The following is an 18,328-nucleotide window of genomic DNA, read 5'->3' as shown; positions in this document are numbered from 1 at the left end:
TTGGACAGATTTGGAGGGGCGGGTGGGGTTGAAGGGTGGAGGGTGTGGGAGAGACGGGGCGGGTGTGGGAGGGCGGTCAAGGGTGTTGTGTTGGACTGGGTTGGAGAATGGATGGGGGTCAGGGTGGGGCCAGACGGAGGTGGGGTCAAACGGGTGTCAGGGGCTCGCGCGTGGTGTACTGCTGCATGGGGTGTGCTGCTGCCTAGTCTCCTGAATGGGTGCAGACTTAACAGAAAACTCAGCCCCAGGAGAGGCATCATATCAATTAACCGAATAATCAACTTTCCGAATGAAATAGTGCCCATCTCATTCGGATGATGGAGGTTCCTCTGTATCACTAGCATTGATTGCAACTTTGAAGGCTTTCAAAATATTTGGTGTTATTAAAACTGTTGCAGTGGTTAATACTGCTTTTAAATTGTCAAATGCCTCCTGACATTGTTCTGTCCACCAAAATTTTGTTTTCTTCTTTAGTAAACCTGTTAGCAGTGCCACCACCCTGCTGAAGTTTGGAACAAACATCTGGTGGAATCTGCTTAGTCCCTTAATCAAAGCACATCTTTCTTTGGTTGTGGAACTTCCTCGAAGGTCTTTATCTTTGCATTCATTGAGGTCAAACTTCCGTGACTGATGTTATGTCCCAAGATTGTCACCTCTGCCTTCCTGAGTTGTTTTCTTTTAGGTTATTACCAGTTTTGCTTCTCATAATCATTCAATGAGCTCTTCCAACTATACCATGTGATCTTTGCATGACTCGCTAAAGGTCATTACATCATCCAGATAAACTGTACAATTTGTTAATCTGTTCATGAGTTATTGGAATATGGCTGGTGCATTCTTCATTCCAAAGGGCACCACTTTGAATTGATATAGGCCATTTGGGGTTATAAACGCAGCAACTACTTTCGCTTTCTCTGATAAAGGTACCTGCCAATAACCACGCAGTAAGCCCAACTTTGTGATGCAAGTGGCTTGTCCAACTTTCTCTATACAGTCCTCCAATCTTGGTATTGGGCATGAGTCCAATTTTGTTTTGGTGTTGACCTTCTGATAGTCCAAACAAAATCGTTGAGTCCAATCAGGTTTGGGAACTAACACAATCGGTGAACTCCACTCACTTTGTGTCGGTTCAATGATATCTTCGTTGAGCATTGCATCCACTTTCTTCTGAATCTGTGTGACTTTGAAAGGATTAAGTCTGTGGGGGTATTGTTTAATCAGAGCAGCATTTCCTACTTCTACCTCATGCACAATAGCATTAGAACTCCCCATCTTATTCCTGTATATGTCATCATACTACTGCAACAAACCTTTCAACTGGTTCTTTGCTCCTGAGACAGTTCACTAACCTATCCCACTCCTCAAGGACTTCCTCATTATTTAACGTATTTTGAGGCACATCAAACTCTGCGACATCTGGATTTGATTAGTCACTCTCTGGCGCAGTAATTAACACCCGTTTCTCCAGTTCCCTGTCTCTATTATAAACAAGGTTTCAACATATTCATATGACATACCCCATTTAGTTTTTTCCTACCTGGCATCTTTACCAGAGAGTTTACCTAACTCAACATTTTCTCAGCTTGATAGGGATCACCAAACCATACAGTGGCTGTCATCTTTGGTGTCTTTATTCTTCCAGCTGATGATCTCCCTGGGTCGTGAAGATGTTTGATATGAAAAGGCACTTTTGATAGAGAGTGTTTCAATATCTTGGGTCTATCTCTCGATGAGAGAAAGTGAGGGCTGCAGATTCTGGAGATCAGAGCTGAAAATGTGTTGCTGGAAAAGCGCAGCAGGTCAGGCAGCATCCAAGGAACAGGAGAATCGACGCTTCGGGCATAAGCCCTTCTATCTCTCGATGGCAGTTGTTCTGTCTGCTTTTCAAAATGTCTACCTTTTTTAGATCCCCAACATTGGAACATCATTGGTTTGATGTTGGCAAAACAACAAATTCAAACTCGATTGGGTTTTAGTATCCCAGGGCATAATTTAAACTGGTTAAATTGGAATTGTTGTCAAAACAGCAACCAACTCAGGTATCTATTTCACAGCCAAATGTTACATATTTTCAATTTTCCAATACATTCTGACACTGCTCTTGTCAGCTCTCAGTGCAGAACAGCCTTCACTGTCTCTTAAAGGTACAATACCCACCTTCAACATCATAACAATAACCAGAGACTTTTTCCTAAGGTGAAAATGACTATCACGTGGGGGCATGATTTTAAGATGATTGCAGGAAGATTTAGGAGAGATATCTGAGGTAGGTTCTTTACACAGAGTGGTGGATGTGTGGAATGTACTGTCAGCAGTGGTAGGAGAGTCAGTTATTTTAGGGACTTTGAAGCGCTTCTTGGATAGACACATGGTTGATAGTAAAATGAAGGGTATATAGGTTAGTTTGATCTTGGAGTAGGATAAAAGGTTAGCACAACATCAAGAGCTGAAGGGCCTGTGCTATGAAAATTACAGATGAATGCTATGAGTGTGTGTGCGCAAGTTGGTACTGATCTTTCAAATAGGCGAAAGTGAGGACTGCAGATGCTGGAGATCAGAGTCGAAACATGTGGTGCTGGAAAAACACAGCCGGTCAGGCAGCATCCGAGGAGCAGGACAGTTGATGTTATGTCTACCTGGCATGTCACCTCCAGCCAAGCCAATAGTTGCCGCCGCCTCAGCCACTTGCTCCCCTACCGACGTCGGCTCATGCTCGAAACGTTGACTTTCCTGCTCCTTGGGTGATGCCTGACTGGCTGTGCTTTTCCAACACCACCACACTTTTCGACACTGATCTTTCAATGTAATGTCTACCTTTTGTAAAGAAATAGCAATTTTTTTAGTGTAAAAGATTGAATCATGATTTAAAGTTTGTGAATGAATGGCAGTCAAATGAATTTTAATGAAATACCTTTCAATCTTTTTTTTAAAGGCTTGTGTTTGCAGTTTCCCGCAGGATAATCATTTGTATAGCAACCTAACGTTATAGATGGCATTGCAAGTGTGTATTTGGTAGTTCCTTTAATATTCCCTCACATATGAGATCTTGTAGTTTTCCTGTAAGTTATGAAACTATGCTCGCATTCATTCCATTGAATAACTCAACCGCTGCTTTTGTAATTACAGATTGTAATTGTAAAGAAAGTCCATGCATCTGCCTGATAGATAATTTTTAAGGTTGTGTCATTCACATGAAATTTGAAACAATGACATAAATTCAATATTTTTCACAGAAATATACATCAGACTTGGTATTCCAAAGTAACAGACGTGAGACAGCTCAAGCCGTACATTTTACTGAAACTTTCCGCTGAATCCACTGTTCTTTCTATATAAATTATTGCACAATTTGGTGTTACCTTTTTTTTTAATGTCAATTTGTTTCCCCTCCTCTCAAAGCTTTGCTTATGACTGTGTCATCTGCATCACTGGCTTCTTTCTATATCTAACGAAGATGCAATTTTTTCATATATTCACATGAACAGTGAGTTTTATCAAATTCTTAAATGCTGAGTTATTACATTCTCTTCCCCTATTCTCTGATGTTTACTAATGCCTAATTCTATCAGTGGTTACTGGACATTGATCAGAAGGTCCAACTATGGTTCTCTTTACTAAACTAGGCAAATCGGAGCTAATTTTAGCGTATCTAAATCCTTTGCTGAAATCTTCATGCTCCTCAAAAGTGAAGAATGTTAATGATGGTTCATGTTTAAGGCAGAAATCCCAGGTTTGGGGCAATCAGTAGATGAGAGAAAAAACTATCTCTGTTCAATGCCAATAATACATCTTAAACTAACCAATGTACTCTCAATCATGCAGCATTTACTGTCTAATAACTTGTGTCATTGCTCAGCTTGTTCCGTCAATTGATTCATTATGGCCTTGATTCAAACATGGCCAAATGAGTTATAGAGGTGATGTGAGAGTAGCCACCCTTGACATCAAAACATTATTTGACCAAGTTGTGGCATCAAGGAGCAAAACTGGAATCATTGGCAATCAGGGAAAAACACTTTGAAGGAGAATTCTGTCAAACTCAAAATGTTTCTCTGTCCACAGATTCTCGCAGACCTGCTGAGTTTCTTTTTAGCATTTTCTGATTTCATTACAGATTTCCAGCATCCATAGTATTTTACTTTTATTTGAGTGAAAATCTCTCCACTTGCTGAATTCAGCTAGCACAAATGAAGATGGTTGTGATTAATGCAGGTTGACCAACTCGTCTGAATACAGTACATGACTGCAGGTAGTTTTCCAGGCCTAAGCATCTTTAGTTGCTTCAGCAATGACCTTCCTCCAACATATGGTGGAAGTATTTACTGATGATTGGATAGTGTTCAATATCATTTGAAGGTCTTTATTGCTGAAACAGACCTTGCACACATGTAACAAGGCCTGGACAACATTCAGATTTGGATAGATAAGTGGAAAGTAATATTTGCACCATATATTGACCATCTCCAACAAGAGTGTCGAATCTTCACTCCTTGGCATTACCATCACTGACACACCCACTATCGTCATCCTGGGATTTGCCATTGATTAGAAACTATCTCTCCTAGATCTTTCTATAAAAATTAATTACTTGTGTTGTGACTCGATCCTTGGCTTGGTTTCCCAAGTTATTGGGATGCAGATGAGATACCACAAATTTTCAAGCTCCCAGGAATGGACTGCACCCCTCCCCTTCCTTATTTATCTGCTGTTTTAGTGTCAAACATTTATGAAGGAACCCTTCCATGTGGATACCTTTTTCCCAAACCAAATGAACTTGTGTTTTGAGAGGAGCCAATTTAACTAGCTTTCTTGAGCTAGCAATAGAAGTGACTTTATTAATTACTAAAAATGAGAAGATTAAAAATTAACTACTCACAAGGCCACAGATTAGAAATAAGAAGTGAGTCCAATAAAAAAAAGTTTTAAAAATCAGTCTATATGGGTCATTTGTGAAGAGTAGGTTGTGGACTGTTGATAGATGAACAGTTTGTATTGAGATTCTTGGCATCGCAGTTAAGTTGAAATAAGTTTGTCTGGTTGGCCGCAGCACCTGGACCAAGAGTCTCTCTGTTATTCTGCTTAATTCTGACTACATAGTTGGCTTCTAGCACTCAAAGACATTTACCAACAATGCAAGGGTAATGAATAGGTGGTTCTTCAACTGTGACTATCACAGCATTCTGGTGCTGCAAGTCCGATTAGTGTGCACAAGTACCTTTGCTCACCTCTTCCATGCACACACAGACAAGGGCTGAGTTAACTTTTAACCCCTGTTCTTGTCTGTTCTTGAAAGCAGAAAGCACAAACATGCCTCTTGCCCAGACTGCTATCTTTTCCGTTATCGTGTTGAATTTGTAATTCATTTTTCCCTTTTAAGTTAATCCTTTTGAAGCTTCCTCGACACCTCATCATGTGACATTCCAGATTGTCTCTTATTTTGGCTGCATCAGTCCTCTTTCAAAAACGTAATTAGAATTGAAGTTCAATATGTCTGTGGGAGGGCCAGGATTATGACGCATGGTCATGATATTTCACATTTTTCTGCTTTGAACTGTACCTGCCATCTGTCTGTCCATTTTACCAACCTCCCTTTGCCTTTTTGATAATCTATACCATCCCTATCATGATCCACAATGCTTCCAATTTCATTCTGTCTGCAGTTTTTGGAATTAAGGCCCCTAGAGTAAGGTCAAAGTCATTAATATAACAGGGAAAATCAGTTTCCAGCACATTTCATGCTTCCATCTGAAAAATATCCATTAACAACTACTTACCGTTTCCAGTGAGTTTCCTGGGCGTCCTGGTGGCTCAGTGGTTAGCACTGCTGCCTCACAGTGCCAGGTGTCTGGATTCAATTCCAGCCTTGGGTGACTGTGCAAATTCCACACAGACATTCCCCCCATGTCTGTGTGGGTTTCTGTAAGGTGTCCTAATGTGCTGTTTAGGTGGATTGGCCTTGCTAAACTGCCTCATAGTGTCCAGGAATGTGCAGACCAGGTAGATTAGCCATGATAAATTTGAGGTTATAGAAATAGAGCAGGGTCTGGGTCTGGGTGGATGCTCTTCGGCAGGTTGATGCAGACTTGATGGGCCAAATGGCTTCTTTCCGCACTGTCGGGATTCTGTCATTCTTTCCTGCTTCTTGATGCTGCATGACCTGCTGTGCTTTTCCAGCGCCACACTTTTTGACTCTGATCTCCAGCATCTGCAGTCCTCACTTTCTCCTTCTATGACTTGGCCACATTTTGGTGCTAACTTCCTCTTCATACCATGACCTGCCGCTTTGCTCACAAGTCTGTTCTGCGACACTGGCTAGCATTTATTGCTTGTCCCTAGTTGCCCTTGACAAAATACCGGTGAACTGCATTCTTGAAGCAGTGCAGTCCGTGTGCTGTTGGTAGATCCACAATGTCACAAGGGAGGGAATTCTAGGATTTTGCACAAGTGACATTGAAGGAACAGTAATATATTTCCAATAGCAGTTTGGAGAGGAACTTGCAAGTGGTGGTGTTTCCATGTAACTGTAGACCTCGTCCTTCTAGATGGAAGTGGTTTTGAGTTAGGAATGTGGTATTTAAAGATCTTCGGTGAATTTTTGAATGCATCTTGTAGATGGTATACACTACTGCTCCTGACCATCAGTGGTGAAGGGAGTGGATGTTTATGTATGTGGTGCCAGACAAATGGTCCACATTGTCCTGGACTGTTAAGCTGCTTGAATATTGTTAGAACTGCACTCTTTCAGGCAAATGGCAGGTATTTCATCACCTTCCTTACTTCTACCTTGTAGATGATGGACAGACTTTGGGGCATTAGGATGTGAGTTACCCACTGCAATATTCCTAGCCTCTGACCTGCTGTTGTAGCCACTGTGTTTATGTGGTGAGCCCAGTTGAGTCTCATGTCAATAGCAACCCCAGGATGTTAGTGAGTGTCAAAGAAAGGTGGTTAGATTGTTTCTTATTGGAGATTGTCATTCGCTGCGGTGTATGTTACTTGCCACTTGTCAGCCCAAGTCTGGATATTGCCCAGATCTTGTTGCATTTGAACATAGTCTAATCTAGTATCTGAGGAGTCATGAATGGTTCTGAACATTGTTCCATCAGTGGCAAACATCTCCACTTCTGATCTTATGATGGAGAGGTGGTCATTAATGAAGCGGCTGAAGATGGTTTTGCCGAGATTACATCCCTGAGGAAATGTTGCAGAGATGTTTTGGAGTTGAGATCTCTGACCTCCAACAACCACAACCATCTTCCTATGTGCCAGGCATGACTCCAACCAGGAGATTTCTATTGATTCCAGTTTTGCTAGGGCTCCTTGATGGCACATACAGTCAAATGAGGTCTTTGCTTCAAGGGCTGGCACTCTCTCCTCACCTCTGGAATGCATCTTTTTTGTTCATATTTGAAGCAAGGCTTTAATGAGGTCAGGGGCTACATGGTTGTACTACAACCCAAACTGAGTGTCAGTGAACAGCTTGTTGCTAAGCAATGATATTTATGAGCAGTGTTGATGACGCCTTCCAGCACTTCACTGATGATTGAGAACAGACTGGTGGAGTGATAATTGAGCTGGTTAGGTTTGACCTGCTTTCAGTGTACAGAACATACCTGGGTGATTTCCTACATTGTCAGTTTGATACCAGTATTGCAGCTGTTATATAACAACTTGGCAAGGGTGCAGAAGCTTTGCAGCTGAAATACTGTGTGGGATTTTAAATGGATCTAACTTAAGTCGCATATTAATATAGAAATCCATTTTTCTGTCATTTTTTTAAGTTTGCTTACAACAAATAGAGTTCCTATTAATGACATAATAATTTTGTCGTGAATAGCAGTCTATTCACAAATTGATCATCTTGCTGATTTAATTGGGTAATTGCACATTTGTGATGGCTTATGGAATAATGGTGCTTGATTATTGGCACACTGTTCCCAATTGAGTTATGACACGATGTCACATCATCCATCCCATAACACCTCATAGCCTCCATGTCAACCTGTGTTGCTGCACAAAGACCCAGTGTCATTTATAGCCCCAATGCTAATTTCATGCCAATCCAGACAACAAATGTCCCATGCCTATTATGACAACTAACCAAATATGCACATGGGCAAATCTCAGGATCCATGCAGACATGAATGTATTCTACATCATTTACCAACTTCACTACATTGGGAAAAACACTTATTACGTTTACATGTCTTTAAGTACATAATATCTATAAAAGTAGGCATTTAATTCAAGTCTGTAATCGCTTATAATAAGTATTGGATTTCAAGCACTATTTCAAGCAAATTGTGAAATGGTGGACACCCTGCTGTGATAATAGATTTTTGTGAAATCATTCATTCAGCACTAGAAGTAACCTTGAGGCTTATGCCAACAGGCTGAGTGAAATAGCAAGAATGGCTTATTTTATTACTCCTGACCTTTGTTCAAGAAAGTAAAATAAAGCACCTTAAAATTGCCTTAACAGCTTCTGTTTGACAAGTGTTTTTGACAATTCCTCTGAGCTTCTCAATGCCAAAATTGATAACAAAGCTTGGCTGAGAACCCAGACAGCCATTACTTTCTTGAAACATCTGAACCCATTTGATTGACAAGTGATCTCATCAATTTCATAGTGTTTCCATAGATGGGTTCAAAGCTTTGGTAGATATGTGAAGAGAAAAAGACTGGTGAAGACAAATGTATTCCCTTCCAGTTAGAATTCAAAATGGCCAACAAAGAGATGTTAGACCAGTTGAACAAATGCTTTGGATCTGTTTTCACTAAGGAGGACATGAATAACCTTCTGGAAATGCTAGGGAGAGAGGGTCAAGCATGAAGGAGGGACTGAAGGAAATCCTTATTAGTCAGGAAATGGTATTTGGGAATTTGGTGGGATTAAAACCTGATAAGTCCCCAGGGCCTGATGTTCTGCATCCCAGAGTACTTAATTATGTGGAGAAAGTGAGGACTGCAGATGCTGGAGATCAGAGCTGAAAATGTGTTGTTGGAAAAGCGCAGCAGGTCAGGCAGCATCCAATGAGCAGGAGAATTGACGTTTCGGGCATGAGCCCTTCTTCAGGAATCCTGAAGAAGGGCTCATGCCCGAAACGTCGATTCTCCTGCTCCTTGGATGCTGCCTGACCTGCTGCGCTTTTCCAGCAACACATTTTCAGTACTTAATTATATGGCATGGAACTAGCAGATGCATTGGTGATCATTTTCCAACATTCTGTAGACTCTGGAAGAGTTCTAATGGCTTGGAGGGTAGCTAATGTAGCCCCACTTTTTGAAGAAGGAGGGAGAGAGAAAACGGGGAATTATAGGCCAGTTAGCCTGACATCGGTGGTGGGGAAAATGCTGGAGCCAATTATTAAGGGTGTAATAACAGCATTTGGAAAGCAGTGACAGAATCCATCCTAGCCAGCATGGATTCACTAAAGGGAATTCATGCTAGGCAAATCTTCTGGAATTATTTGAGGATGTGACCAGTGGAGTAGACAAATGTGATTCCATAGATGTTGTGTATCTGGACTTTCAAAAGGCTTTTGAAAAGGTTTCACAAAAGAGATTAATAAGGAAAATTAAAGCTCATGGTATTGGAGATAATGTGTTGACATGGATGGAGAACTGGTTGGCAGACCGGAAGCAGAGAGTTGGAATAAATGGTCATTTTCAAAATGGCAGGCAGTGATGAGTGGGGTGGCCTAGGGTTCAGTGCTGGGACCTCAGCTGTTCACAATATACATTAACAATTTGGATGAAGGAATTGAGAAGGAAGTGCATCAAGACCTTGGTATCATGGTGGAACAGTTGCTGAATGTTGACATGCAGGTGCAGCAGGCGGTGAGAATAGGTAATGGCATGCTCTCCTTCATAGCGAGAGGACTTGTGTATCGGAGTAAGGATGTCTTACTCAAGTTATACAGGGCCTTGGTGAGGTCACCCCTTGGGCATTGTATAATGCTTTGGTCTTCTAGTCTGAGAAGGAACAATGTTGCTATTGAGGGAGCCCAGCGAAGGTTCACCAGACTGATTTCTGGGATGGTAGGACTGACAAATGAGAAAAGACTGGATCAACTGAGTTTGTACTCGCTGGGATTTAGAAGAATGAGGGATCTCATAGAAACATGTAAAATCCTAATGGAACTGGACAGGCTAGATGCAGGAAGCATGTTCCTGATATTGGGCAAGACCAGAACTAGGGGTCACAGTCTAAGAATAAGGGGTAATTTATTCAGGATTGAGATGAGGAAGAATTCCTTCACTTGGAGAGTTGTGAAATTCTCTCCCACAGAGAGCTGTTGGGGCTGCTTTGTTAGATATATTCAAGAGGGCCCTTACAGCTAAAGGGGTCAAGATATATGGAGGGAAAGCGGGAATGGGATACTGAAATGGCATGATCAGTGATGATCATATTGAATGGTGGTGCAGCTCAAAGGGCCGAGTGGCCTGCGTCTACTTTCTACGTTTCTATGTTTGTCTATAACCGCTGAAGTGATTTCAAGTGCCTTGTGGTTTCATATTTTGAAGTTTGTGGATAGTTGATGCTTTTGTTTGTCTGAATGAAATTAAGTTTATCTTTAAACATAAGTTTGCAGTATGTTAAAACCACTATGAATGATTCCCTTTTTTTTAAAGCTTTATTTTACACATTCACCTGTCACTAGGTTTAATGGCGACTGTAAGGTGTATAGTAAGTGGTTGACTTGAAGTTCCATATCTTGGCATGGGGGAAATCATGCTATGCGGGCTGGGAAAAAGGGCATAACTTGTAAAGGGCAATCACTAAACGACATGGGGGTGGAAAGAAAGTCATAAGGGGCAATAGAGTTGTTTGAGAGGGTATTCCTTGGCATGGGTGGTATAGGGAGGACCTTGTGGACTTGCCTTTCAATGGCTGGCTCATGCAAACTATGTTTCATGATGTGCCAGACTCCACAAAAGTTGTAGAGGAGTGGGCCATAATTATCTCTGTGATGGAGCCAGTCTGAGCAGGACTGTCAGGTGTGGGCTCACAATCCAAACTAGCTACACCATTAAAAGGGCCTCCCTAAATTGAAAAGTTCAAGTTTGGGATCAGGAATCCTGCAATCAAATAGTTTGCCATATTTTGGAGACTACCAAGTCAACCCGATTGTGTGAAGATCTCCAGCAGTTGAACCTTGGAATAGTATCAGGGTGAAGGGCAGATTTGTGGACATACCTTACGCTAAATAGCAAATTTTATGACCACTTCGGTCTTCCCTTCATAATCGTGCAATTCTTTTTTAAGATTCTTATTTCTGGTCTATACTCTAACCTGAGTGCAGGAAGAAAATGACAGAGTAATACAGTACGGAAACAGCCCCTTTGTCCCAAACTGGTCCATGATGACCATGGTGCCCACTCAGCTAGTTCCAATTACCCGCATTTGGTACATTTCCCTCTAAACCCTTCTCATCCATGTACTTATCCAATTTTTTAAAAAAAGTTGCTATTATATCTGCCTCAACCACTTCATCTGGCAGCCCATTCCATATGCGCAACACTCTCTGCATGAAGAATTTGCCCTTCAGGTCTTTCTTAAATCTTTCCCCTCTCACCTTAAACCTATGCCCTCTAGTTTTCAATTCCCCATCCCTGGGAAAAAGACTACATACATTCATCAAATTTACGCTCCTCATGATTTTATACACCTCAATAAGGTCACCCCTCATTCTCCTATGTTCCAAGGAGTAAAGTCCTATTCTGACCAACCTCTCCCTTTAATTCAGGTCTACTAGCCCTGGCAACATCCTTGTTAATCTTCTTTGCACTCTTTCCAGTTTAACAATGTCTTTCCTATAACAGGGTGACCAAACTGTACACAATACACGTGCGCCTCACCAATGACTTATACAACTGTAACATAATGTCACAACTCCTGTACTCAGTGCCCCAACCAATGAAGGCCAGCATGCTAAATGCCTTCTTCACCACCCTATCTAGCTATGGCAACACTTTCAAAGAACTATGTATTTGTCTTTCTAGGTTCCTCAGTTCCACAATACTCCTCAGGACCTTACCATTTACTGTATAAGTTCTACCTTGGTTTGACTTTCAAAGTGCAATACCTCACACTTATCTGTATTGAAATGCAGTTTCCAATCCTCAGCCCACTCCCCAATCTGATCAAGATTCCTCTGGAATTATTGATAAACTTCCTCGCTATCAACGACATCTGAAAACAGTGCTAAGGAGCATTTTTGTTGGTTGATTTTACAGCCTTATTAGTCACAAATGAGTAATATAAAAATAATTGCCGCTTTTAATTGCTGGTCTTTAAGTCTGGTATATTTTATGATTTTGATTTGTTCACAGTTTGACTTTAAATTGGTGACTTAACATCAAGCAGTTACTTTGATCAAATCATGATTTTCTGTATCTTACAGCATGCTGATTAGATTTGCGGAGTGGACTCGATGGGCCGAATGGCCTTACTTCCACTCCTATGTCTTATGGTCTTTTTTTTTGCTGTTACATTCCCTGGTATAATACTTCAAAATTTATGATGTAATATACATATGTTGGTCACAAATTGGTTGGCTGTACAAAATTGTAGATCTCCCATAATACAGAATATATGAGAAGTGAAGATTTCAGGTGACATGGGTTAAAAGTTGGTACACAGTTGAACCAGAGCAGTTATTCAGACCCGATTTAAGGTTGTGCATAGTGTCTCTGGTTTTGTGTTGCCAATTATAAATAACTACATACTGTAATTATATCTTTATGGTTACATAATAGTGCATCTGCTTTCAGGGGATGGGTCATTACAGTGTCTCACATTAACTTATACAGCTTTTTCCCCTTGCACCAAAAAAGGAATATATACTGGAGGAATATAAAGGAATATAAACTGAGAATTTGGGATATATATTGGAGAAAATTGATAACAGAAAATGCAGGCAGATGTGAAATATTGATGCTCGTCTGTGGTTTGTTTAAAATGAAACTGACATCTTCATTCATCATTTATTGATGATGAAAGAAGATGTCAGTTTCATTTAAAATACATTTAATTGCTATTTCTTCAATCTTCCTATTTCAGGAGCAGCAAGTTGGAAAGTGTAACAAAAATGTAATTAGAGTCAAATCAAACATGCTTCCTATTGCACACCATACCTTGTGCAACTGGTATTCTGTAAGGTAAAAGGTGATATAACATGCTGGCTGGAATTTCAGAGACCCTATACCACTCTCACATCCTCACACTGACTGTAACTAATAAAAGAGATCAACTTTCCAGTAAGCCCTCTTCTGTTTCCAGTGCAATTATATTTTATAATAATTTTCTGAAATATTTGAACAATAATTCTGGGGTTCTCCTTGAGGTTTGACAGCATTGTCATTAATGCCATGAGGAGCTCACTACCAGTAATTCAGAATGGTGATGGCTTGTCCATCAAGTCATATCATGCTTTGAGTCCAAATGCCTGACTGATGAGTAAGAGTAGTAGAAAAGGAAACAAATCCTGCATTCCAGAACTCAGTACCCCTATTGAGCATCCTGCCAAAGGTCCAAGGCAAGAATTTACTTTACTCAGACAGTCGTCAATTTTTGGAATTCTCTGTCACAAAGTCCTCTGGAAGCTCAGTCTTTGAGTATACTTAAGGTAAAGATTGCAAGAATTCTGATTACCAATTGCATACAGAGTTACATGGATGAGGTGGCTGAAAGGATGCTGAAGTGTTCATTCAGCCATTATTGTATTTAATAATTGGGCAGGCTCCATGTATTGAATGATGATAGATTAGAGTGGTGCTGGAAAAGCACAGCAGGTCAGACAACATTCGAGAAGCAGAAAATTAATGTTTCGGGCAAAAGCGCTTCATCAGGAATGAAGGGCTTTTGCCTGAAGCGTCGATTTTCCTGCTCCTCAGATGCTGCCTGATCTGCTGTGCTTTTCCGGCACCACTCTAATCTTGATTCTAATCTCCAGGATCTGCAGTACCCACTTCTGCTTTGTTCATAGGCTGAATGAACTACTGAGATTGTTATGTTCCAATGCCAAGATGTGCTTGTCAAGAATTGGCTATTTTCTCACAGAAAGGTGCCCTGCAGATGGTTATGGTTGTTAAAGGCCAGTCATCTTAGCTGCAGGACATTTCTGCAGGAGCTCCTCAGGGTAGTGCCCTATGACCGAACATCCACAACTGCTTCATCAATGACCTTCCCTCCATCATAAGGTCTGAAGTGGGAATGTTAACCGATGATTGTACAGTGTTCAGCACCATGAACGACTTCTCAAATAGTGAAGCAGTCCATGTTCAAATGCAACAAAATTTGGACAATATCTAGGCTTGGACTGACAATGGCAAGTAATGTTTGCATCACACAAATGCTAGGCTATGACCATCTACAAAAAGAGACAATCTCACCACCACCCTTCGACATTCAGTGATGTTGCTATTACTGAGACCCTCACTGTCAACTTCCTGAAGATTTCCATTGACCAGAAACTCAACTGGACTCACCACATAAGCCCAGTAGTGCAAGAGCATGTCAGAGGCAATGAATACTGCGAGTAACTCACCTCCTCACTCCTCAGTTTCTGTCCATCAAATAAAAGGTGCAAGTCAGGAATGTAATGGAGTACCCCCCATTTGTCTGGATGAGTGCAGCTCTGACAACACTGAAGGAGCTTAACCTCATCCAGGGCAAAGCAGCCCACTTGTTTGACAGTACATTCACAAACATCACTCCTTCCACCACTGATGCACAGTAGCAGCATTCTGTAAGTAATTCACCAAAGATCCTTAGACAGCATCTTCCAAACCCATGACCACTTCCATCCAGAAGAACATGGGTCTGCAGATGCATGGGAGCACCACCACTTGCAAATTCCTGTCCAAGCCACTCACCTCATTGCCTTGGAAATAATCGCTATTTCTTCGCTGTTGCTGGGTCAAAATCCTAGAACTACCTCCCTCAGGGCATTGTGGATCAGTCTACTGTGCATGGACTGCAACGGTTCAAGAAAGCATCTTACTACCACCTTCCCAAAGTCAGCTAGGAATGGGCAATAAATGCTGACCAGCCATTCCACATCCCACGATGAATAAAAATAAACTTGTGACCCTGCGTAGACAGCATCCTCGAATTGAAGAACATTGAATGGTAATTTTTAAATAATGTTATTTAATTTGGATTAACGTATCAATTGATTTATTCTGACCCACAAATAATGAATTTAATTCAAGCTATGGTGTAGTAACTGTAGAATAATGAACATGTTGATTTATCTTGACTGATACTTTTTAAAATCCCAGAGTTTACCTGCAAAGTAATTTTCCTGTTGTTGGTTCTTTGGAGTCCGCTATTTAAATTCAGTTTACAGCCAAAAGTTCTGGTTTGAAATTCAGTGACAGAGCCATGTAGTGCCACATTCTGGGCATTGAATTACCATTGTGACGTACTCATCTCCTTCTTCAAAGTTCACAGGAGGGTGCTGCCAGAAGCATGGTCTTATTGTTTTGTCAAAAATACCATGCTGGTAGAGTCTGGGAGCAATCTCCTTTCATTGCTACAACATGGCCCAAGAAAAGCCCTGCAGTGCTTCAATACAACATTCCCAACAATACGGATGTTACCTTCATATAGCAGATGCTACATGGATCAAGTACATTAATACCAATGTGCTTATTTGTAAAAATTGTAGTAATTTAGATCTCATGTCCTCTCTCTAGGGTGCACACAGAAACCTTGCCCTACGGCCGAAAATAAAGCTGTGTTCAAAATGATTCATGTTTAATTTCTTATCTAACAAGTGCTTTCTGTGTCTTTTCTGTAGTTTTACTGAAGCAATGAAGATTCAACCCAAGATTCAAGTCCTTGACAGTGCTGCAGCATATTATATAGGCCTTGGCCTGTTGCTAATTGGTACTATCCTTGTCCTGAGCAGTTTCTTTGCACTGGGATTCATCGGTACATTTTTAGGTGAGAACAATTACTGATGTTAATAGTCAAGCAAATGGTCATTTTATATGAAGTACAGTTTCTCTGATGTAAGCCTACCACTATTTTGTTGTCTCATCACTTGGTATATGAATAGTATAATTTGCATTATACTTTGCATTAAAACTAGATTTCTTAAATTGTTCTGAGTTTAAGCCTTTGCTGTTCACAAACAGCGTGTATTCACTGAGCTTTCCCATTTGGTGCATATATCCCTGTCAGAAGACTGTGGGTCTAACTACCCGGCAGGACTTGAGCACACAATAAGGTAACATTTCATTGCACTGCAATTACAACATTGAAAAGATATCTGGATGGATATATGAATAGGAGGGATTTAGAGGGATATGGGCCAAATGCTGGCAAATGAGACTAAATTTATTTAGGATATCTGGTCGGCATGGACAAGTTGGACATAGCAACATAGAAGATAGGAGCAGGAGGAGGCTATTCAGCCCTTTGAACCTGCTCTGCCATTCATCATAATCATGGTCAATTGAACAATTCCTATCTGGAGTTAAAATCCAGGCCACAGTGATTTTCATTGCATCAGATAATTACTAGGCAAAAGTGAGAACTGCAGATGTGGAGACCAGAGTCTAGATTAGAGTGGTACTGGAAAAGGACAGCAGGTCAGGCAGCATCCGAAGAGCAGGAAAATCAACATTTCGGGCAAAAGCCCTTCATTAGGAATGGAGGCAGAGAGCCTCCCGGGTGGATAGATAACTGGGGGGGAAGGGGGTATCTCTCCACCCCAGAGGCACGCTGCCTCCGTTCCTGATGAAGGGCTTTTGCCCGAAACGTCAATTTTCCTGCTCTTCAGATGCTGCCTGACCTGCTGTGCTTTTCTAGTACCACTCTAATCTAATCAGATAATTCCTGCCAAATTAAAATACGTGTGGATTTACTTTCTGCTAATTTATAACCTATCTCACTTTAAAAATTACATGTGCCAACTCAATAACTCAAGAAAGGTCTTTAATGTATTATACACAACTGAAGATAAAAATGCATTCCCCTCTGGACTATATGTTGCCTTGACATTCTACTTTTTCAAGCCTAAGTGACACAATGAATCCCACAGCATTAAATTGTGTGGCTCAGAAAGCTCAAACAGCACAGCAGTAAATATCCACAAGTTTATAAGTACGCATGTAGCTCCTGTGGTTTTTTGTAATCGTAAGACAAAATGTATGACGTCTTACCTACCTGTTCCTTTTGTCTGTTTTGCTATTTTGATCTCTCTCAAACCAGTTTGTCTGTTTCTCTCTTCTGCTTTTTCTCACCAATTGTTCTTGCTGTGTTCTGCAGAAAGTACCAAATTTTCTTTGGTATACATTCAAAACAGTGGGTCAAGTTTGCCCTGCTTCTGAGACCTTTTCCTATACCCATCATCTTGAAGGCTTGGTCATAAAATTCCTGAATGTGTAACCGTTAACTGTCAAGTCTAATGAGGCTGCCAATGAGACTATCAGATTCAAAAATAACCAGGGGGAAGGCTAAAAAGGAACTTAAGTTGCAATTGTAAATTCACTATTAAATTAGAAAGTGGAATAAAATGAGGGAGGAAAGATTAGATTAAGAGAGAGAGAAAGAGTCAAAGGAAAATACGAAAAGAATTTTGATTTTAAAATTTGACATTTTAAAACTCTCTGAAACTGAAGGAATGAGATGTCACACTTTTAATTGTTTATTTTCTGAGGTTAATGGCCAGTAATTAACAGTCACTGGTGGATTCAACACATGCTTATATTGTTTATTACTTAAGATTCTGTGTTGAATTTGATGGTGATGAATGTGACATGCTGCAAATCACAGCAAAAATGTTCTTCCAAAACTAATACATAATGGCCTGCAACGTTTGGCAATTCACAATTCATCGGGCATTTCTTGCCACAAGTTGTGGGTGGATTTATGATTTAGTAATAGCATGCATTATTCTGATGTTTCCTTCTTCTACAGTCCACAATATGAAGCCACTATAAAGTATGTGTTCTCATATACAAACATACTCCATCATTAAGTGCATATTGTCACATATATTAATGAAGCATGGTAAATTTAAGCATGCTACACATATTATAAAATGTATATTTGTAAATGTAAAATTGTATATTTTGAATGTATAATCTTTGCAGGAGAACAATATTAATACACGAGGAGAAAGTGAGGACTGCAGATGCTGGAGATCGAAGCTGAAAATGTGTTGCTGGAAAAGCGCAGCAGGTCAGGCAGCATCCAAGGAGCAGGAGAATCGACGTTTCGGGCATAAGCCCTTCTTCAGGAATGAGGAAAGTGTGCCCAGCAGGCTAAGATAAAAGGTAGGGAGGAGGGACTTGGGGGAGGGGCGTTGGA

General features: G+C 40.7%; 1 protein-coding gene across 1 annotated transcript in view; it reads left to right on the top strand.

Moving 5' to 3' along the window:
- The window catches only part of pemt (phosphatidylethanolamine N-methyltransferase), a 137,024-nt gene that overhangs the window by 67,555 nt on the left and 51,141 nt on the right, over positions 1 to 18,328 (top strand). The window contains exon 5 of the mRNA XM_043711053.1: positions 15,810 to 15,955. Coding sequence (XP_043566988.1) covers positions 15,810 to 15,955 — 146 coding nt within the window. The remainder of the gene's footprint in view (positions 1 to 15,809; positions 15,956 to 18,328) is intronic.

Source organism: Chiloscyllium plagiosum, chromosome 21, assembly GCF_004010195.1.
Source record: "Chiloscyllium plagiosum isolate BGI_BamShark_2017 chromosome 21, ASM401019v2, whole genome shotgun sequence".
NCBI lineage: Eukaryota > Metazoa > Chordata > Chondrichthyes > Orectolobiformes > Hemiscylliidae > Chiloscyllium > Chiloscyllium plagiosum.
This window is presented reverse-complemented; position numbering and strand designations above follow the sequence as displayed.